General features: G+C 48.2%; 1 protein-coding gene across 1 annotated transcript in view; it reads left to right on the forward strand.

Annotated features, from left to right (window-relative positions):
- The window catches only part of LOC143768306 (uncharacterized), a 60571-nt gene extending 37328 nt beyond the window's left edge, over nucleotides 1-23243 (forward strand). The window contains exons 2-10 of the mRNA XM_077256997.1: nucleotides 4837-5006; nucleotides 5090-5213; nucleotides 5297-5394; nucleotides 5730-5879; nucleotides 6009-6188; nucleotides 6272-6395; nucleotides 6479-6576; nucleotides 6775-6865; nucleotides 20815-23243. Coding sequence (XP_077113112.1) covers nucleotides 4837-5006; nucleotides 5090-5213; nucleotides 5297-5394; nucleotides 5730-5879; nucleotides 6009-6188; nucleotides 6272-6395; nucleotides 6479-6576; nucleotides 6775-6865; nucleotides 20815-22514 — 2735 coding nt within the window. The 3' untranslated portion in view covers nucleotides 22515-23243. The remainder of the gene's footprint in view (nucleotides 1-4836; nucleotides 5007-5089; nucleotides 5214-5296; nucleotides 5395-5729; nucleotides 5880-6008; nucleotides 6189-6271; nucleotides 6396-6478; nucleotides 6577-6774; nucleotides 6866-20814) is intronic.
- The last annotated feature ends 336 nt before the right edge of the window (nucleotides 23244-23579 follow it).

Consider the following 23579-nt stretch of genomic DNA (forward strand, 5'->3'; position numbering starts at 1 on the left):
GCACAGACACACACATACATACAGCTCCGCTTCCCACACACACACATACAGCACCGCTGCCCGCACACACACATACAGCCCCACACACATACAGCTCCGCACACACACATACAGCACCGCACAGACACACACATACATACAGCTCCACACACAGAGCTCCGCACACACACACAGACACACGTACGAGCTGCACACACACACAGCTCCGCTGCCCGCACACACACACATACAGCCCCACACAGATATAGCTCCGCACACACAAACACATACAGCACCACAGAGACACACATTCATTCAGCTCCGCACACACACATACAGCACCACACAGACACACACATACATACAGCTCCGCACACAGAGGTCCGCACACACACAGACACACACATACAGCTCCGCACACACACACATACAGCTCTGCTGCCCGTGCACACATGCCCATACAGCTCCGCTACCCGCACACATGCACATACAGCACCACACAGACACACACATACATAAAGCTCCGCTCCGCAAAAACAGAGGTCCGCACACACACACACATACATACAGCTCCGCGCACACACACATACAGCTCCGCTGCCCGTGCACACATGCCCATACAGCTCCGCTGCCCGCACATACAGCACCACACAGACACACACCTACATACAGCTCCGCTCTGCATACAGAGGTCCGCACACACACAGACACACACATACAGCTCTGCACACACACACATACAGCTCTGCTGCCCGCACACATGCCCATACAGCTCCGCTGCCCGCACACACGCACATACAGCACCACACAGACATACAGCTCCGCTCCGCACACAGAGGTCCGCACACACACAGACACACACATACATACATACAGCTCCGCGCACACACACATACAGCTCCGCTGCCCGTGCACATATGCCCATACAGCTCCGCTGCCCGCACACACGCACATACAGCACCACACAGACACACACATACATACAGCTCCGCTCCGCACACACAGAGGTCCTCACACACAGACACACACATACAGCTCCGTACACACACACACAGTTCCGCTGCGCTGCCTGTGCACACATACATACAGCTCCGCTCTGCACACACAGAGGTCCTCACACACACACACACATACAGCTCCGCACACACACACATACAGCTCCGCTGCCTGTGCACACATGCCCATACAGCTCCGCTGCCCGCACACACATGCCCATACAGCCCCACACACATACAGCCAGCACCACACAGACACACACACACACAGCCAGCACCACACAGACACACACACACACACACACACAGATAGAGTGAGTGGGGGTGTATTATACCCCACCCCCACCACTCACTCTCTGGGTCCGTCTGCCGGGAGGAAAGATCGAACAGATATCATACATTCAAGGGCTTCTGTGTTTGCATGGCTCCTCCAGCCTCAGGCACTACAGGAAGAAACGAGGCTGAGGAATGTGAGGGAAGGGGTGAGGACCGTGAGGTGAGTCACAGACTGCCGTGCAGCAGGCAGCGCGCGGGCAGGAGCAAGGAGGCTGATCATTACAGACAGAGACAGTACACTACTCACCGTGTATGTACTGCTCTACTGCGATTCCTCCAGGCAGGCAATGTGAGTCCAGGACAGGACCCAGGGTCGGGACACAGGGCGCCGCCCCTCCACCTCAGCAGTCACTCACATTCCGGCCGGGCACCAGACTGTGAGCACTGAGCAGGGGGTCACTGTGTCTCAGCAGGGGGAGTAGGGAGAGTCGGCACCAGCACCACGTGTTCTGGCTGCCGCTCTGCCGCCCCCTGTCTTCAGGAAGGGACGCACAGAACTAGTATTTAAAAAAAAAAAAAAAAGAGAAAAAAAAAAACTTGCTCAGGTGCCGCCCCCCCGCATGTCCCCGCCCTAGGCACGTGCCCTCAAGTGCCTAGTGGCAAATACGGCCCTGAGCACAGGCCACGTACTGTTTGTATGCTATATACTACATGGCTTCTATATACTACGTGGCCTGTTCTACATACTATGTGGCTGCTATATACATACATATTCTAGAATACCCGATGCATTAGAATCGGGCCACCATCTAGAATATATATAGATTTTTTCTTTACGTTGGAGGGCCCAATTCCAGCTGTTGCTGTCGGACCTGTGATTTCTGTCTCCTCCACTGTGTACAGGATAATAGAGTATAATAAAGCAGTTATGGACGAGACGTAACTAACATTGTGCAGTGACTCTGCTTTCCATATAGTGATGGATATTTTTTGTTGGTGAAACTATGATGTTTTTTTCACTTTAACCCTTTGTTAAACCCCTCTGATCAGTGCGATCACACAACATACAAGCCTCTGATGGCTCCGGTGATGCCCTGTACTACTGTAGTGCCGTGTATCATCACCGCTGTCAGTGTAATACTAAAGCCCCCGTCTCACTAAGCGAGATCGCTAGCGAGATTGCTGCTGAGTCACAAGTTTCGTGACGCAACAGCGACCTCAGTAGCGATCTCGCTTTGTGTGACACGTAGCAGCAACCAGGCCCCTGCTGTGAGATCGCTGGTCGTGTCGGAATGGCCTGGACCTTTTTTTGATCGTTGAGGTCCCGCTGGGTAGCACACATCGCTGTGTTTGACACCTTACCAACGACCTCGTTGACGACTCAGACACTGAATCGTCATAATAGCTCCCATGTGAGATCGTTCTACAGGTCGCTACAGGTCGCTGGTGAGATGTCAAACAGTGAGATCGCAGCTGCGAACGGCCCCATACACATGAGATAAGAGTTGGCTGAACGGTCATTTGGCAGACGGCCGTCTCTCCCGACTCCCCCATACACACAAATATTCCAGCTTTCCTGGGGTCTGTATGAGAGAGTCGCCTCCAGACTCCTCTAGCGGAGGATTATCTACAGGAGGAACAAACGTATTATCCTCTGAAATTCAGGATGTCCGATCCTTCTCTGCCCTGACATCATCTGTCGGGAGGCCCCAAATACATTATATAGTCGCCCAAACCCCCGAAATCAGTGATTTCATGGAACTTTAGTCTAATGTGTATGGGGGCGGTATAAGGTAACTTATTGGACGCTGCCTCTGGCCTAATAGACCTTCATACATTGCAGCCCAGACCCCATTATTAGGCATGTAAGTACCGTAATAACTAGGCCGCCCCATACTATCCAGTACTTGGGGGCGGGGGGCATTCAGCCAAACTCTGTCACCTTCTTAGATGTCATGTTTGCTTTTCACAGCAGCAAGTGGTTAAACTGCCAGGGTTTTTGTTGAAGCCTCATCTGTGCCGTCCCTGCGGTGTATATCTATGTTCTGTGCACAAAAAGATTAATTTCTTTATAATAAATGTTTAACATGTTAAAAATTATAAAATGTGTCTTCTGCTTTTTCCATGTTTTTTTTCTTTTTACAAGAATTGTTGGAGCCAATTTTCTTTAGAAACATTTCAATATCTGCTTTTATTCTGCTGTTTTTCCTGTAATATCGGAAAGCCTAAGGGTACCGTCACACATTGAAATTTCCATCGCTACGACGTTACGATTCGTGCCGTTCTAGCGATATCGTTACAATATCGCTGTGTCTGACACGCTACTGCGATCAGACACCCTGCTGAGAATCGTACGTCGTAGCAGATCGTTTGGAACTTTGGTGCTGCGCTCTGCTCTCACTGTACGGCTGCACTCAGAGCAGGAAGCAGACGGCAAGGGACCTGAAGGACACCGACGGGTGAGTATGTACTGTTTGTTTTTTTACATTTACGCTGGTAACCAGGGTAAACATCGGGTTACTAAGCGCGGCCCTGCGCTTAGTTACCCGATGTTTACCCTGGTTACCCGGGGACTTCGGCATCGCTCCAGCGCCGTGATTGCAACGTGTGACCGCAGTCTACGACGCTGGAGCGATGATCATACGACGCTGCGACGTCACGAATCGTGCCGTCGCAGCGATGAAGATTTCAATGTGTGACGGTACCCTAAGGCCAGAAATAAACCCCATAAATCACTGTACATGGAGACTTTGGGATCAGATCATTTCTGTCCGCATTGATTGTGGAAACAAAAAATCTTTTCTAAAAGCCTCAAACTTCTGTGTGTGAATCAGAGCTGAGATCTAACGTGATAGAAGGTTACAGTGCGGGGAAGACGGGAAACCTTCATATAGACGGCCGGTGGTGATGGAGTCAGTGACCGACTCTGGCCACATATGTCTCTAGAGCCGTAGTAGAAGATGAAGATGTCGTCCTCATCATGAAGTAGTTATTTCTCATGTCGCGTGTAATGAATATCTCCTGCAGTATTGCTAATGCCGATTCCAGGGTCGGTAAATGAGACGAGAATTAGCGTTATGGAAGATGAGTCTATGAGGAACGTATTCAGCTGCCGACTCCGAGGAGGAAACTGCTTGTTGTCTGTGGCCTAAATATATAGGATTTATTAGTAGATGTAAAGAAGGAAACTAAATACTGTAAAATAATAAATCTCCTCATATGTTTCCCTTATTATCTCCAGTAACTGTATTATTACAGGATTCTTATGATGTTACATCGGCTCATCTTCTCATTCAGGTCTCTACAATATCGGATCCTCTCAGTGAAGATCTTCTACAAAAGAGAATTTTCCTGATTTACCCATCACAGATGGATCTGGACAGAGACAAGATGGCGGAGAGGATATTACACCTCACCCTAGAGATCCTCTTCCAGCTTACTGGAGAGGTGAGAGATTCTGATGACGTCACATTACATCATTCTTATCTATGGGAATAACAGATGGACAGAACTGGAGAGGTGAGGACTCTGGAAATGTCCGGAGTGAGATTTATTAATGTGTCTCTCCATTACCAGGATTACACAGTGGTGAAGAAGACCTCTAGTGATCGCTGTCAGGTCCCTGTGTCTGAGGGATGGGGAAGGCCCCTGAGCCCAATCACGGGGCCTCCACCTCACCTCCTGATCCATGAGGACATCAATGACCAGAAGATCCTAGAACTCATCTACAAGATGATTGAGCTGCTGACTGGAGAGGTGACCCTGCTGGGAATGCTGGGACATTATACAGTAACACTATGAAGGGATCGGGGGGATGACGGTATCATTGTATATGTCAGGTTCCTATAAGGTGTCAGGATGTCGCTGTCTATGTCTCCATGGAGGAGTGGGAGTATTTAGAAGGACACAGAGATCTGTACAATAACGTCATAATGGAGGTTCCCCAGCCCCTCACATCTCCAGGTAATAGACAGGACTAAATACACACGGCCTATAATTATCTGTATGTAAAGAATGAATTCAGTCCCTGTATGTGTTTCCTCCAGATCTATCCAGTAAGAGGACAACACCAGAGAGATGTCCCCGTCCTCTTCTTCCACAGGACTGTAACCAAGAAGATCCCAGTGCTCCTCAGGATCATCAGGTAGGTGGAGAGGTGTCAGGAGATCTCCCCTGTGTGCCCCCATATACTACTACTGGCTCCTGTGTGCCCACATATACTACTACTGGCCCCTGTATGCCCTAATATATTACTACTGGCCCCTGTGTGCCCGCATTTATCACTTTTTTCCCGTGTGCCCCCATATATTACTACTGGCCCCTGTGTGCCCCCATATATTAGTACTATCCTCCATGTGCCCCCATATATTAGTACTATCCCCCATGTGCCCCCATATACTGTATTAGTACTGGCTCCGTGTGCCCCCATATATTACACAGGATTCTTATGATGTTACATCGGCTCATCTTCTCATTCAGGTCTCTACAATATTGGATCCTCTCAGTGAAGATCTTCTACAGAAGAGAATTTTCCTGATTTACCCATCAAAGCTGGATATGGACAGAGACGAGATGGCGGAGAGGATATTACACCTCACCCTAGAGATCCTCTTCCGGCTCACTGGAGAGGTGAGAGATTCTGATGACGTCACATTACATCATTCTTATCTATGGGAATAACAGATGGACAGAACTGGAGAGGTGAGGACTCTGGAAATGTCTGTAGTGAGATTTATTAATGTGTCTCTCCATAACCAGGATTACACAGTGGTGAAGAAGACCTCTAGTGATCGCTGTCAGGACCCTGTGTCTGAGGGATGGGGAAGACCCCTGAGCCCAATCACGGGGCCTCCACCTCACCCCCTGATCCATGAGGACATCAATGACCAGAAGATCCTAGAACTCACCTACAAGATGATTGAGCTGCTGACTGGAGAGGTGACACTGCTGGGAATGCTGGGACATTATACAGTAACACTATGAAGGGATCGGGGGGATGACGGTATCATTGTATGTGTCAGGTTCCTATAAGGTGTCAGGATGTCGCTGTCTATTTCTCCATGGAGGAGTGGGAGTATTTAGAAGGACACAGAGATCTGTACAAGAACGTCATAATGGAGGTTCCCCAGCCCCTCACATCTCCAGGTAATAGACAGGACTAAATACACACGGCCTATAATTATCTGTATGTAAAGAATGAATTCACTCCCTGTATGTGTTTCCTCCAGATCTATCCAGTAGGAGGACAACACCAGAGAGATGTCCCCATCCTCTTCTTCCACAGGACTGTAACCAAGAAGATCCCAATGCTCCTCAGGATCATCAGGTAGATGGAGAGAAGGTGTCAGGAGATCTCCCCTATGATGTGTAGATGCCGGTGAAGGTCTTGTGCTCAGTCTTGTTTTATCCACCAGTATTATATGTTTTATATTTGTGTGATGAGAACGGTGGAGATGGCAGGATTAGAGCTGATCATTGATGTGACTTCTCCATCTGTCGGTGACTTTTATAATATTTGTTTCAGGGTGAAGATCTGACCCATATTAATACTCCAGAGACATATGTGAAGGGGGATGAGTGGTGTAACGAGGAGATTCCCACATATGACTACCCAGGTGAGTAGTAACCACTAAATGCAGAGAAGTCAGATTCTTCTCATCACCGGCTGTGGCTGCTTTATCGGTGGTGTAGTCCGGCCGTATTACCATGATTAGCATGGATTCTGGCTGGTGAATTGGGATGCATATATATTTGTTTGTAGGACAATATGCTCTAGCAAGCTATTTGTCAGAAACAAATTTAAAAAACTGGTCCAAAATTTTCCACCTCCACATTTATACCAGGAATGGCATTAAAATTAGGGATGAATGGAGTAGCCGAATCCGAAGCCTCCCATCTGGGAAATGCTACATCAAGAGGCAAAGCCCCTTGGACATTGGTGTGCCCAATTCACGAGCACTAGGGACAGCGCTAGTACTGAGCATTGTTCCCTGAGTTGGAGACATTTCTCCAGAGGCGCTATTTGTCCTTCTTGTTGTACTGGCCCTTGTGTGTGAGGATGGACCAGAATCACTGCTCATATCTGAACTATCATTGTCACTGCTACTAAAGGCCTCGAAATCCACATCGCCATCTGACACTGCACTTTCTTCACTGTCAGAACATAAAAGTGCATAAGCCTCCTCTGCACAATATTACTGATGGGCCATTTTATTGTTTTTTTTTCCGGAAATAGAAAATGTGACGTGATTGATGTGACCAAATTATTGGGGAGACAATTGAGAAAAGCCTAATTCTTTAGCCTAACCCTAACTTTAGAATAAATTCTAACCCTAACTTTAGCCTAACAGTAACCCAGCTTTAGCCCCAACACTAACCCTAACTATAACACTAACCCTAACCTGCCAGCACTTGTAACACTGTTTCTCCTCTAATCTGTCACTGGTAAGAGATCAGAGGAGAAATAGCGTTTCTATGAGGCAGATCGCCCAGGAAAGTTCGTTGCTACAACAAACTTTCCTAGTGATTTGTCTCATTGGCTGGTGTGACGCTGACATCATCAGGACCTGAACCAATCAGGTCTCAATGAGGTCGGGGTCACAGGAAGCGTTGTGCGCCAGAATCCCATCGTTATAAGGTATGTGGAGGTCCCAGTGAGCACAAAACTGCCGACCGTAGACAGATAGTAGATAAACCGTTATCTACTGTTGATGGTCACGAAGATGTTAAGTTAAGGGTACCATCATTTCTGTCCAGGCCTATTTCTTGAGTTTTATTTTATTTTTTTATTCTATGGAAGCATGGTTGAAAAGCAATGTTTGACTTTCATTTGTTCATTTTCATAGATTTTTGATTTATTACTTTTGTCAGATTCAAGTTAATTCTGTGACCATTGTGGGTTTTTCTGTCATTAAACGAGGGGTACCAACAATTTTGACCATGTGTGTAGGAGGAGTGAATATGTTGACTCCACAGCCACTTTCTGGAAATTAGCACGAAGTGGATGTGAAAATTACACATTTCCTATTTTATTACCCAGCACATAGTGCGCAGATTGTGCTCCAGGAGACACACACCGCAAATTAAGTGGATTCTTCTCACTATAATATTGCTAAATACAGGGATCCTAAATGTTGTTTGAGCACACTGCAAGACTCAGAAGTGAGAGCGGATTTTGCTGGATTGGTTTATAGAAATGCTGTTACTTTTCAACAGCCTTTGAGCCACTAGTAGTGTGGGAACCTCTGTTTTTCCACTGACAGATGATGGACCTGAGTGGGGACTTGTTTTTTTGTGAGATGAGAATTGATATTATTTGTGCCTACATAACATTGATTGGTTTCTTTTTATTCGATATTTGGGAGGCAGAATGAACAAACTGTTGAACACCACACACTACTGGTTCATCAAACATGGTTTTCTATTAGACTGTGAACTGTCATTGTCTTGGTAAATAAATTAAAGTTTTTTACTTACAACCCCTGGCAAAAATTATGGAATCACCGGCCTTGGAGGATGTTCATTCAGTTGTTTAATTTTGTAGAAAAAAAAGGAGATCACAGACATAGCACAAAACTACAGTCATTTCAAATGGCAACTTTCTGGCTTTAAGAAACACTAAAAGAAATCAAGAACAAAAAATGTGGTACTCAGTAATGGTTACTTTTTTAACCAAGCATAGGGGAAAAATTATGGAATCACTCAATTCTGAGGAAAAAATTATGGAATCATAAAAAACAAGCAAAAAAACACTCCAAAACATCACCAGTGTTACAGAACTGCACCACAGAACTAGGATAGAAGGGTGAAAACGGACCCTGCACTGAGACTAGGCTGATACCCTAAGACTGAGTGGGCGACATATTCCTTGCGAATAGACCCACCGACGATCCTAGGTTAATCTCAGCAAAGACCTATAGATAGGGGAAGGAGGTCCCTGAAAGATCTAAGGGCTGGATATAAAAACAGGTCACCTCCTAATAGAAAACACAGAGACAGCTGCAGAAACCAACTGAAAACAGAAACTAAAGATAGCAGAACCGGGAGTCCCAGAACTGCACAATATCAAACACAGAAAGCTATCAAAGCACCTGGCCAGAACTCTAGCGGATTAACACTGTTGTCCAGCAAGGAATGGGAGGCAGGTACTGGGTAAAAAAGGGTGATACAAGGGTGATACAATCACCTGACCTAAGGCAACCCAGCACCAGGGGAAAAAACAGGAGCCAGAAAACCACAACAAGATGGCGGATGGTCAAAAGCAAAACAGATGCTAACAACTAGTATTTTATTGCACCACCTCTGGCTTTTCTAACAGCTTGTAGTCTCTGAGGTCTGGACTTAATGAGTGTCACTCAGGACTCTTCATCAATGTGGCTCCAACTTTCTCTGATTGCTGTTGCCAGATCAGCTTTGCAGCTTGGAGCCTTGTCATGGACCATTTTCTTCAAATTCCACCAAAGATTTTCAATTGGATTGAGATCCGGACTATTTGCAGGCCATGACATTGACCTTGTGTGTCTATTTTCAAGGAATGTTTGCACAGTTTTTGCTCTATGGCAGGATGCATTATCATCTTGAAAAATGATTTCATCATCCCCAAACATCCTTTCAATTGATGGGATAAGAAAAGTGTCCAAAATATCAACATAAACTTGTGCATTTATTGAAGATGTAATGATGGCTGTCTCCCCAGTGCCTTTACCTGACATGCAGCCCCATATCATCAATGACTGTGGAAATTTGCATGTTCTCTTCAGGCAGTCATCTTTATAAATCTCATCGGAACGGCACCAAACAAAAGTTCCAGCATCATCACCTTCCCAATGCAGATTCGCGATTCATCACTGAATATGACTTTCATCCAGTCATCCACAGTGCACGATTGCTTTTCCTTAGCCCATTGTAACCTTGTTTTTTCTGTTTAGGTGTTAATGATGGCTTTTGTTTAGCTTTTCTGTATGTAAATCCTATTTCCTTTAGGCGGTTTCTTACAGTTCGGTCACAGACGTTGACTCCAGTTTCCTCCCATTCGTTCCTCATTTGTTTTGTTTTTTGTTGTGCATTTCCTGTTTTGGAGACATATTGCTTGAAGTTTCTGGTCTTGACTCTTTGATGTTTTCCTTGGTCTACCAGTATGTTTGCCTTGAACAACCGTCCCATTTGTTTGCATTTGATCCAGATTTTAGACACAGCTGACTGTGAACAACCAACATCTTTTGCAACATTGTGTGATGATTTACCCCCTTTTAAGAGTTTGATAATCCTCTCCTTTGTTTCAATTGACATCTCTCGTGTTGGAGCCATGATTCATGTCAGTCCACTTGGTGCAACAGCTCTCCAAGGTGTGATCACTCCTTTTTAGAGGCAGACTAACGAGCAGATCTAATTTGATGTAGGTGTTGTTTTTGGGTATGAAAATTTTACAGGGTGATTCCATAATTTTTTCCTGAGAATTGAGTGATTCCATAATTTTTTCCCCTATGCTAATGTAGGGGACAGGGACCTGGTGAGCTGTGCAGACGGGTGGAACCATTGTTGCCGGGAGTCGGGGTTCCGGGGGACGGATTTGAGGGGTGCATGGGAAGCCAGGCTCATGTGACAGGAGGCAGAGTGACGCAGGGAGAGGAGAGGATAAAAAGCAAAACGCGCGAAAGCAGGGGCAGAGAAGCGCGGGAAATCTCTGAGGAGAGGAAACTGCAGCGCAGTTGCTGTGAGTGTGCAGGCCGCAGTGAGACTTGCAGGAAGCAGGGGGAAAACGTGCAACAGACACTGCGGGCAATTACTGGAGCCCCCAAAAAGAGACGCATTCGTCGTCAGCGACCCCCCAGGCAGAGGGGTAGTGCTGACCAGCTCAGGGACAGTATTACCGCGCTCCCTGAGAACACCTTGCCAGAGAGTGCTACAGACTCGCATGGTTTCGTCTCAGCTGTGACTGATACTGATTATTCTCCTAATCCTCCTCAAAAAGACTCTTCTCTGGACTGGGAGGCTGTTACCTCGGATCAACGTCCGCCTGCAGGAGGGAACGCAGCACCGCAAAAGACATTCTGGACTCGACTCTACGCCTGGGCCCGTCGCCAGAAGACACCTCCTTCCTCCGCCATCAGGACTACGGCGTTGTCGGAGCCTCCCCGTCAGGACTACATCGCTGAACCAGCACTGATAAGTGACCGTTGTTGACTTTATCTTAGTAGGGAGTCACTAGTGAGGCGCTGCCGCGTTCTACGGGTGTAGTTCAGGGCGGCCATATAATAATTGGGATTTACTGCGAGATTGTGTTCTTGTATATAAGTTCCCTGCGTGGAAAACGTTTGTTATCTTTTTGGTTGGAAGTTAAAAAAAAAGTTAAAAACGCTATTTGCTTTCTGGCTCCTATTTGTCCCTGCATCCTTCTTTACCTGCGGTCTCTACATTTGGCGTAGTCGGCAGGATGCAGGATCCAAAGAAGGAGCCAGAAGATACGGAGGATGGGGCTGGGCCTAGAGCTTCTCTCTCATTGGGGGCCATGTTAAACAATTTGCCCAAGTTTAATGGGAGCAACATGTTGTTGTGGAGCTGGACTGAGAGGATGAGGGGGCTGTTGAGAATGCATCCTATGACCCCGGCCCTGGAAGCTGAGGTAGCCATTATGGCATTAGACGGAGAGGCCCGAGATTCAGTGATGTTGAGACCCCCCACAGAGCGGAATACTTTTACCGGGGTGTTACATGTGTTAGAGGGGACGCACGGGGATCCCACCGACGTGGGAGAGCTGCGGGCCCGGTTGTTTGGACGGCGACAAAAAGAGGGCGAGACTGTCACTCAGTACATGAATGCTCTGCAAGAGCTAAACATTGCAATCGTGCGGAAAGATGGTATGGGGATGGGACATGTCGACGTGACCCTGCGCGACCAACTGGTGACGGGACTGCGGGATGAGTTGACCAAACAGGCTCTACGTGAACGAGTGCGGGTCGACCCGCGCCTGACTTTCTCCGACATAGGCAATGAGGCCCGCACCCGGGAGCAAGAGAGGGGGGTGACAGTCCTGACAGGAGAGGCTCGGGTTATCCAGACCGCTGCACCAGGAGGGGGTGAGCCGTCGTGGGTTCAGGAGATGCGGCAGGAGCTCAAACAAATCCGAGACGAACTGGCCGAAGTAAAAAAAAATGCGCGAAGCCCAAGGGAGCTACCCCGGGGGCAAGGGTCTGGGAGTCCAGCTCGTGGCGCTCGTTCAGGATATTATCCGGTCTCCGGTGCTTGCTATGGTTGCGGGGAGGCAGGACATTTCGCACGAGAGTGCCCCCGGAGAGGGAGGGCCTCGTCACGGCGGGCGTTAAACTAGAGGACTCCGAGCTAAGGGGACGACGCTCGGAGTCAGAATCCCCGCGGATGGGTGGTGAAAGTCCCGAAAATTTGGTTGCCAGCTGCCCCCTGGTTTGGGCAGAGTTTGAAGGGCGGGCTGTACGTTGTCTGGTGGACACCGGATCTCAAGTCACGACTATGCCCGAGGCCTATTTTAGAAAACACTTCCCTGTGTCAGTCAGACCCCAATGGGGCCCCGTAATCCGGTTGCAGGCCGCCAATCAGCTGCCCATCCCAGTGGAAGGGGTCACCTGGATGCAAATATCTTTATGTGGGAAAGACCTGGGCCGCCGGGGGGTTGTGTTGACACGGGGGGATCCCAGCCCACAACATATCGTGACTTTGGGGATGAATGTATTGAAGGACTTTGGCAGTTTGCTGTTAGGGGAGACCACACAAGAGACACTCAATCAGTGGGGGACCAGTACACCTCAAGGCTCCGTGTTCAGACAGTTAGTGAGGGAAGTCCGTGTGCAAGAGACCTTTCAGGAGGGAGACATACTAGGGAAAGTAATCACCTCCCCGACAGCAGAAGTGACGTTTCCCCCAGGACAGACTGTTATATCCCTGCCCATCCGAGCTCGCATCCCTCTGGAAGGAGTGCAAGTGCAGGTTGAGCCCACCTTTACGTCCCCTTTGCCCACAGGACTGCTGGTGGCCCGATCTCTGGCTACTGTTAAAAATGGGGCCGTACCAGTGCGATGTGTGAATGTGGACGAACACGATGTCGTGCTACGGGTCCGAAGTGAGATGGCCAAAGTGTTACGACCGTTAGAAGTGATGCCTCCTCCAGATACTTTACAGTTAAAGGTGGATTCCCCTGATCCCTGGATGGTCAGTGTCCGGTCTACACAGGATCCTGAGCTGATAGCGTTACGAAAAGGTCAAACTATTCTGGAACATATGCGAGCAGAATTACCGGGTCTGGATCCATCACAAGTCTCGCGAGTGCAGCGGCTCCTTGGACACTATGCTGAAGTGTTTGCGCAACATGAAGATGATTTTGGCTGTACCACGGCCATCGAACATGGAATTCCGACCGGAGATACAGTGCCCATCAGGGAGCGGTACAGACAGATTCCCCCGCAGATGTACCAGGAAGTAAAGACGTTGTTAGGCCAGATGCTACAAAAGGGAGTGATCCGCGAGAGTCAGAGCCCGTGGGCTGCCCCGATCGTGCTGGTGCGGAAAAAGGACGGCACGCTCCGGTTCTGTGTGGACTATCGTAAGCTAAATGCATGCACCGTCCGAGACTCTTATCCACTTCCCCGTATCGAGGAGTCTCTCTCCGTGCTGGGTCGGGCCAAATATTTTTCCACCTTAGACCTAGCCAGCGGATACTGGCAGGTCCCGATGACAGAAGCAGATCGTCCTAAGACAGCGTTCATCCTTCCCATGGGACTATTTGAGTTCAATCGAATGCCGTTTGGGCTGGCCAACGCTCCAGGCACCTTCCAACGATTAATGGAGCGGTGTCTGGGGGATTTGAACTTCGAGGCCACTCTCATTTATCTGGATGACATCATCATCTATGCCCCAACATTCGAGGAACATCTGTGCCGACTGGAACAGGTACTAGACCGGTTGCTGAAATACGGGCTTAAGGTGAAGCCCCAGAAGTGTCACTTGTTCCGGGAACAGATCGAGTACCTGGGGCATGTGGTGTCCGCCGAAGGAGTCCGGCCATCGCAGGAGAAGATTGCTGCAATCTAGGAGTGGCCCACACCGGAGACCGCTAAAGATGTACGGGCGTTCTTGGGCCTCGCTGGGTACTACCGGCGCTTCGTGAAGAATTTTGCTCGCCGTTCTCACAATCTACAAGTCCTGCTGAAAGGAAGCTCCCCCAAGGAACGGGGAAAGAAGATACAATGGCAGGAGCCACAAGAAGCAGCGTTCCGGGACTTGAAGACAGCTCTCATGGAGCCGCCGGTGTTGGCTTATGCGGACTTTTCGCAACCGTTCATCCTACACACCGACGGCAGCTCTCAGGGATTGGGGGCTGTGTTGTCTCAGGTTCAGGATGGGCGGGAGAGAGTGATCGCCTATGCGAGTCGGTCTCTTCATGACTCTGAGTTGAACCCATACAATTACAGTTCTTTCAAGGTGGAGCTGCTGGCCGTGGTGTGGGCTATGACGGAGCGGTTCGCTGAGTACCTGGCCGGTTCCGAGGTGCTGATACGCACGGATAACAACCCATTGGCACATCTGGAAAATGCGAAATTGGGTGCCCTAGAACAGCGCTGGGTAGCCCGGATGGCCAAGTACAGATACCGTATCCTTTACAAGCGAGGAGCGGAGAATGTTCATGCTGACGCATTATCTCGTCTGCGGAAAAATCCCCCAAGAACTAACCGAGATGAGGAGCTGGAGGGAGAAGAAATCCCCTACGCCATCGGGGGCGCTGCTCAGACGGCTGTGAGCCGGGAACAGACCGGGAACGGAACGGCTGCAGGACTGTTGGTTCAGAGTCGGGACGAATGGATACGGCTACAACAGGAAGACCAGGAACTAGCTCCATTGCGACAGTGGATAACGAATGGTCTATTGCCCGTGAGAACCCCTGGACAAATTCTCCCGTCAGATCTGAACCTTCTTCTGCGGCAGTGGGAGCGCCTAACTCTTCAGGACGGGCTCTTATGCCACTTAACCATGGCTCTGGCAGATTCTGAGCCGACCTGGCAGATGGTCTTACCAGGGCCTGTGGTGGCCGCAGTTGCTAAAGAAGCTCATGAGTCCGGGGCACACTTCGGAGTGAAGAGGACGTTTAAGTGGCTGCAAACTCGGTTCTATCATCCTCGGCTGCTTGCGGAAGTACAAACTGCCTGTAGACAATGTCGACAATGTGAGCTAACCAAGTCACCGGAGGAAAGGGCGCCTGTGCAGAGCATCACGACGTCTGCCCCTTTTGAAGTATTAATGATAGACTACATTACCATTGGAGCAGCGCATCAAGGCTACGAACACTGCCTCGTTATGGTAGATCATTTTTCAAAATTCGCGGTAGTCATCCCTACCCGTGATCAGACAGCTGAGTCGGCGGCGAGCGCTATCTGTAAGAACTTTATTCAAGTTTACGGCTGTCCGAGGCGAATACATTCGGATCAAGGCGCCTGTTTCTTGGGCAAGGTCATGGAAGAGCTGCATCGCCTCTACGGCATTGATAAGTCACGCACCACACCGTATCATCCCCAGGGAAATGGGGCTTGTGAGCGGTTTAACCGGACTTTGCTTCAAATGCTGCGTGCGCTAGAACAAGATCAGAAGGCCCGCTGGCCGGAGTACGTGTCTGACCTAGTGTGGGTCTACAACAATAGAGTTCATCAAGTCACCGGACGCACCCCGTATGAAGTGGTCTTTGGGCGCCCAGGAAAAGGCATGACAGATCTGGAACTGTCTTCGGAGGAAGAAGGCCCCCGAACAGGGATGGCTTCGTGGGTGCGTGATCATCGGCATCGGCTGCAGACCTTACACCGACTGGTACACACTCGAATTCGGGAAGTGGAGCATCGGAGCACCCCTACAGCAAAACCCCCAGAGTTCCGGCCAGGTGATCGAGTACTCGTTCGAGAGCAAAGACCGCAAAACAAGTTAGACCATCGTTGGGAAAAAACACCCTATCGGGTGCTTCGCCGTATAGACCCGCATGGACCTGTATATGAAGTGCAGTCTGAGGCCCTCGGAAGTACAGGTACTCGCATTCTTCATCGCAACATGCTCCGGTTGTGTCGCTCTGTTGACTCGGACACCCCGGAATCCGCAATCAGGGAAGAGCCACCTACGACTGAGTCCCCCAACAACCATTGGTGGGATGAAGAAGATGATGAAGAAGAAGAACGGCGTCAAAATACTCCCCCTATCTCGACTACTACACTACCCCTGACCAGTCACCCTTCCGCTGACGACATTCCCCCAACACCCCCTACACAAGGACCCGAGCCACGACGTTCTGAACGTTCTACTGCCGGTAGACCCCCAACTCGCTACAGTCCTGACTTACACACTAGACAGACCCAAGTGTGGAACAATCCGTCAGGTGGGCGACCTGTCAGTGCGAAGGCCTCGCCCAGGGACTGGCGAGCATACAGGGTGGGGGAATGTAGGGGACAGGGACCTGGTGAGCTGTGCAGACGGGTGGAACCATTGTTGCCGGGAGTCGGGGTTCCGGGGGACGGATTTGAGGGGTGCATGGGAAGCCAGGCTCATGTGACAGGAGGCAGAGTGACGCAGGGAGAGGAGAGGATAAAAAGCAAAACGCGCGAAAGCAGGGGCAGAGAAGCGCGGGAAATCTCTGAGGAGAGGAAACTGCAGCGCAGTTGCTGTGAGTGTGCAGGCCGCAGTGAGACTTGCAGGAAGCAGGGGGAAAACGTGCAACAGACACTGCGGGCAATTACTGGAGCCCCCAAAAAGAGACGCATTCGTCGTCAGCGACCCCCCAGGCAGAGGGGTAGTGCTGACCAGCTCAGGGACAGTATTACCGCGCTCCCTGAGAACACCTTGCCAGAGAGTGCTACAGACTCGCATGGTTTCGTCTCAGCTGTGACTGATACTGATTATTCTCCTAATCCTCCTCAAAAAGACTCTTCTCTGGACTGGGAGGCTGTTACCTCGGATCAACGTCCGCCTGCAGGAGGGAACGCAGCACCGCAAAAGACATTCTGGACTCGACTCTACGCCTGGGCCCGTCGCCAGAAGACACCTCCTTCCTCCGCCATCAGGACTACGGCGTTGTCGGAGCCTCCCCGTCAGGACTACATCGCTGAACCAGCACTGATAAGTGACCGTTGTTGACTTTATCTTAGTAGGGAGTCACTAGTGAGGCGCTGCCGCGTTCTACGGGTGTAGTTCAGGGCGGCCATATAATAATTGGGATTTACTGCGAGATTGTGTTCTTGTATATAAGTTCCCTGCGTGGAAAACGTTTGTTATCTTTTTGGTTGGAAGTTAAAAAAAAAGTTAAAAACGCTATTTGCTTTCTGGCTCCTATTTGTCCCTGCATCCTTCTTTACCTGCGGTCTCTACATTTGGCGTAGTCGGCAGGATGCAGGATCCAAAGAAGGAGCCAGAAGATACGGAGGATGGGGCTGGGCCTAGAGCTTCTCTCTCATTGGGGGCCATGTTAAACAATTTGCCCAAGTTTAATGGGAGCAACATGTTGTTGTGGAGCTGGACTGAGAGGATGAGGGGGCTGTTGAGAATGCATCCTATGACCCCGGCCCTGGAAGCTGAGGTAGCCATTATGGCATTAGACGGAGAGGCCCGAGATTCAGTGATGTTGAGACCCCCCACAGAGCGGAATACTTTTACCGGGGTGTTACATGTGTTAGAGGGGACGCACGGGGATCCCACCGACGTGGGAGAGCTGCGGGCCCGGTTGTTTGGACGGCGACAAAAAGAGGGCGAGACTGTCACTCAGTACATGAATGCTCTGCAAGAGCTAAACATTGCAATCGTGCGGAAAGATGGTATGGGGATGGGACATGTCGACGTGACCCTGCGCGACCAACTGGTGACGGGACTGCGGGATGAGTTGACCAAACAGGCTCTACGTGAACGAGTGCGGGTCGACCCGCGCCTGACTTTCTCCGACATAGGCAATGAGGCCCGCACCCGGGAGCAAGAGAGGGGGGTGACGGTCCTGACAGGAGAGGCTCGGGTTATCCAGACCGCTGCACCAGGAGGGGGTGAGCCGTCGTGGGTTCAGGAGATGCGGCAGGAGCTCAAACAAATCCGAGACGAACTGGCCGAAGTAAAAAAAAATGCGCGAAGCCCAAGGGAGCTACCCCGGGGGCAAGGGTCTGGGAGTCCAGCTCGTGGCGCTCGTTCAGGATATTATCCGGTCTCCGGTGCTTGCTATGGTTGCGGGGAGGCAGGACATTTCGCACGAGAGTGCCCCCGGAGAGGGAGGGCCTCGTCACGGCGGGCGTTAAACTAGAGGACTCCGAGCTAAGGGGACGACGCTCGGAGTCAGAATCCCCGCGGATGGGTGGTGAAAGTCCCGAAAATTTGGTTGCCAGCTGCCCCCTGGTTTGGGCAGAGTTTGAAGGGCGGGCTGTACGTTGTCTGGTGGACACCGGATCTCAAGTCACGACTATGCCCGAGGCCTATTTTAGAAAACACTTCCCTGTGTCAGTCAGACCCCAATGGGGCCCCGTAATCCGGTTGCAGGCCGCCAATCAGCTGCCCATCCCAGTGGAAGGGGTCACCTGGATGCAAATATCTTTATGTGGGAAAGACCTGGGCCGCCGGGGGGTTGTGTTGACACGGGGGGATCCCAGCCCACAACATATCGTGACTTTGGGGATGAATGTATTGAAGGACTTTGGCAGTTTGCTGTTAGGGGAGACCACACAAGAGACACTCAATCAGTGGGGGACCAGTACACCTCAAGGCTCCGTGTTCAGACAGTTAGTGAGGGAAGTCCGTGTGCAAGAGACCTTTCAGGAGGGAGACATACTAGGGAAAGTAATCACCTCCCCGACAGCAGAAGTGACGTTTCCCCCAGGACAGACTGTTATATCCCTGCCCATCCGAGCTCGCATCCCTCTGGAAGGAGTGCAAGTGCAGGTTGAGCCCACCTTTACGTCCCCTTTGCCCACAGGACTGCTGGTGGCCCGATTTCTGGCTACTGTTAAAAATGGGGCCGTACCAGTGCGATGTGTGAATGTGGACGAACACGATGTCGTGCTACGGGTCCGAAGTGAGATGGCCAAAAAACGTAACCAATACTGACTACCACATTTTCTGTTCTTGATTTCTTTTATTGTTTCTTAAAGCCAGAATGTTGAGTTTTTTCTACAAAATTAACCCCTTCATGACGTGGGATTTTCCGTTTTTCCGTGTTCGTATTTCACTCCCCTCCTCCCCAGAGCCATACCTTTTTTATTTTTCCGTCAATTTGGCCATGTGAGGGCTTATTTTTTGTGAATCGAGTTGTATTTTTGAACGACATCATTGGTTTTACCATGTTGTGTACTAGAAAACAAGAAAAAAATTCCAAGTGCAGTGAAATTGCAAAAAAAGTGCAGTCCCACACTTGTTTTTTGTTTGGCTTTTTTGCTAGGTTCACTAAATGCTAAGACTGACCAGCCATTATGATTCTCCAGGTCAGTACGAGTTCATAGACATCTAACATGACTGGAATTTTTTTTCACCACTTAGATAAAAAATAACCTAAACTTTGCTAAAAAAAAAAAAAAGAATTGCGCCATTTTCTGATACTCATAGCGTCTCCATTTTTCATGATCTGGGGTCGGTTGAGGGCTTATTTTTTGCGTGCCGAGCTGGCGTTTTTAATGATACCATTTCGGTGCAGTTACGTTCTTTTGATTGCCCGTCATTGCATTTTAATGCAATGTCGCGGTGACCAAAAAAACGTAATTCTGGCATTTCGATTTTTTTTCTCGCTACACCGTTGAGCAGTCAGGTTAATGCTTTTTTTTATTGATAGATCGGGCGATTCTGAATGCGGCGATGCCAAATATGTGTAGATTTGAATTTTTTTTTCTTGATTTATTTTTATTTTGATTGGGGCGAAAGGGGGGTGATTTAAACTTTTATATATTTTTTTTATTTTTTTACTTTTGCCATGCTTCTATAGCCTCCATGGGAGGCTAGAAGCTGGCACAACGCGATCGGCTCTGCTACATAGCAGCGATCTGATGTTCGCTGCTATGTAGCAGAAATGCAGGTGTGCTGTGAGCGCTGACCACAGGGTGGCGCTCACAGCTACCGTGGATCAGTAACCATAGAGGCCTCAATGACCTCTATGGTTACAATGTAGAAGCATCACCGACCTCCGATCATGTGATGGGGGTCGGCAATGCGCTCATTTCCGGCCGCCCGGAAGCGCCGGTTAAATGCCGCTGTCTGCGTTTGACAGCGGCATTTAACTAGTTAATAGGCGCGGGCAGATTGCGATTCTGCCCGCGCCTATTACGGGCACATGTCAGCTGTTCAAAACAGCTGACATGTCCCGGCTTTGATGCGGGCTCACCGCCTGAGCCCTCATCAAAGCGGGCTTCTGACCTCGGACGTACTATCCCGTCCGAGGTCAGAAAGGGGTTAAACAACTGAATGAATATCCTCCAAGGCCGGTGATTCCATAATTTTTGCCAGGGGTTGTAGCTTGCCATTTTTATTGACAATTTAAGTAGAAATGTTCAACAATATAAAATTCAAGGATATTGTATTAAACAAAATTTGTTTTTTCTCTTAGCAGATGGCTGTACCAGGAGATCAGAGGGACAGATGGCATCTTCAGTTTTTAAATCTGATGATCTTGAGATCCTACAAGATACAACTGAAGTGAATGCTGTTACTCCAGATATATCATCATCCATTCACAGCAAAGATCTGTCATCTGATCCTATGAAACAGGTCCCATCTTCTGATTCATTACTGACTACTAAGGAAAATGAAAGTCACAAAAGAGGCATTAAAAAACAAACTGCTCCTAAAGCAAAGAAGTCATTTTCCTGTTCAGAATGTGAGGAATCTTTTAACCAGAAATATCATCTTGTTAGGCATCAGAGCAGTCACAAAGAGGAGATGCCTTTTTCCTGTTCAGAATGTGGTAAATGTTTTATCCAGCAATCAGATTTGGTTAGGCACCTCAGAACTCACACAGGGGAGAAGCCTTTTTCCTGTTCAGAATGTGAGAAATCTTTTAACCAGAAATATCATCTTGTTAGGCATCAGAGCAGTCACAAAGAGGAGAAGCCTTTTTCCTGTTCAGAATGTGGTAAATGTTTTATCCAGCAATCAGATTTGGTTAGGCACCTCAGAACTCACACAGGAGTGAAGCCTTTTTCCTGTTCAGAATGTGGGAAATGTTTTAACCAGAAATGTCATCTTGTTAGTCACCAGAGAACTCACACAGGGCAGAAGCCTTTTTCCTGTTCAGAATGTGGGAAATGTTTTAAATGTAAAATAGATTTGGTTAATCACCATAGAAGTCACACGGGGGAGAAGCCTTTTTCCTGTTCAGAATGTGGGAAATGTTTTTACAAGAAACGGCTTCTTGTTAGACATCAGAGCAGTCACAAAGAGGAGAACCCTTTTTCCTGTTCAGAATGTGGTAAATGTTTTAACCAGAAATATCATCTTGTTAGGCATCAGAGCAGTCACAAAGAGGAGAAGCCTTTTTCCTGTTCAGAATGTGGGAAATGTTTTAACCAGAAATATCATCTTGTTAGGCATCAGAGCAGTCACAAAGAGGAGAAGCCTTTTTCCTGTTCAGAATGTGGGAAATGTTTTAACCAGAAATGTCATCTTGTTAGTCACCATAGAACTCACACAGGGGAGAAGCCTTTTTCCTGTTCAGAATGTGGGAAATCTTTTAACCAGAAATATCATCTTGTTAGTCACCATAGAACTCACACAGGGGAGAAGCCTTTTTCCTGTTCAGAATGTGGGAAATCTTTTAACCAGAAATATCATCTTGTTAGGCATCAGAGCCGTCACAAAGAGGAGAAGCCTTTTTCCTGTTCAGAATGTGGGAACTGTTTTAACCTGAAATGTCATCTTGTTAGTCACCAGAGAAACCACACAGGAGAGAAGCCCTTTTCATGTTCAGAATGTGGGAAATGTTTTAAATGGAAAGTAGATTTGGTTAATCACCATAGAATTCACACGGGGGAGAAGCCTTTTTCCTGTTCAGAATGTGGGAAATGTTTTAACAAGAAACGGCTTCTTGTTAGACATCAGAGCAGTCACAAACAGGAGAAGCCTTTTTCCTGTTCAGAATGTGGTAAATGTTTTATCCACAAATCAGATTTGGTCAGGCACCATAGAACTCACACAGGGGAGAATCCTTTTTCCTGTTCAGAATCTCCCAATACATCAAAATATCCAAGATGTTCAAATACAGCGACTGAAATCAAGACATCCACCCATCCGAACCACAATTACCCTGTATGAACATGATTTCAATTTAGGAGAGTAATGGTGTGAACTTTGTGTCAGTGCAGTAGACGGTGAGCCGCAAACGTTTCCTCACTTTCAAAATCCACCACCAGGCTTCAATCTGCCAAGGAAAACCTGGGTCACTTTGAATCGTATCAGAACAAACTTTGGTGTCTGTGCAGATCTTATGCATAAGTGGGGAAAATCTGACTCTCCTGCCTGTGACTGTGGAGCTGACCATCAAACAGTTCAGCACATTGTCGAGGAATGTCCCCTCAGATCTTATACTGGTGACAAGAATGATTTCTATTCTGGAAATGACAATGTTATTGCATACATAGAAAATCTCGATATCCGACTCTGATTTCTGCTCCTTTGTTCTTTTCAATCACTGTTTATCATTTATGTATTCTTATATGATGTTTAAATATATGTTCATTTGATTAAATAAATGTTCAGAATGTGGGAAATGTTTTATCCAGAAATCAGACTTGGTTAGTCACCAGAGAACTCACACAGGGGAGAAGCCTTGTTCCTGTTCATAATGTGGGAAATGTTTAAATGGAAAGCACTTCTTGTTAGACATCAGAGCAGTCACACAGAGGAGAAGCCTTTTTCATTTTCTTAATGTGGGAAATATTTTACTTGGAAATCAACTGTTAATAAACATCAGAGACGTCACATAGCGGAGAAGCCTTTTTTATGTTCATAATATGGAATAGTTTTAACCAAAATTGAATCTTCTTAAATGGGTTGTGTCTTGTCATTCCTCATTTCTGCTGACGAAAGGATAAAACTAAACTTATTAATTTCAAATATAAAGCTATACCCATAATTCACCCCCTGAAGGTTATCAGAAGGTGACTAATAGAAAAGAACATGTACCCCACAGTTCAGTATATAGGGTGAGGTGACGTATACACACTCACTCTCCAAGCCTCTCATTTCTACGGGTTTCATCGTCCTCCATAAAGGCGACTCATCAGGAGACTATTTAATATTGACCTATATTCAAGTGAGACTAGACAAAAAAAACTAAAATCATGTATCATGTTTTCAGAAACAGTCAGAAAACCAGCC

Source organism: Ranitomeya variabilis, chromosome 4 (genome assembly GCF_051348905.1).
Source record: "Ranitomeya variabilis isolate aRanVar5 chromosome 4, aRanVar5.hap1, whole genome shotgun sequence".
NCBI lineage: Eukaryota > Metazoa > Chordata > Amphibia > Anura > Dendrobatidae > Ranitomeya > Ranitomeya variabilis.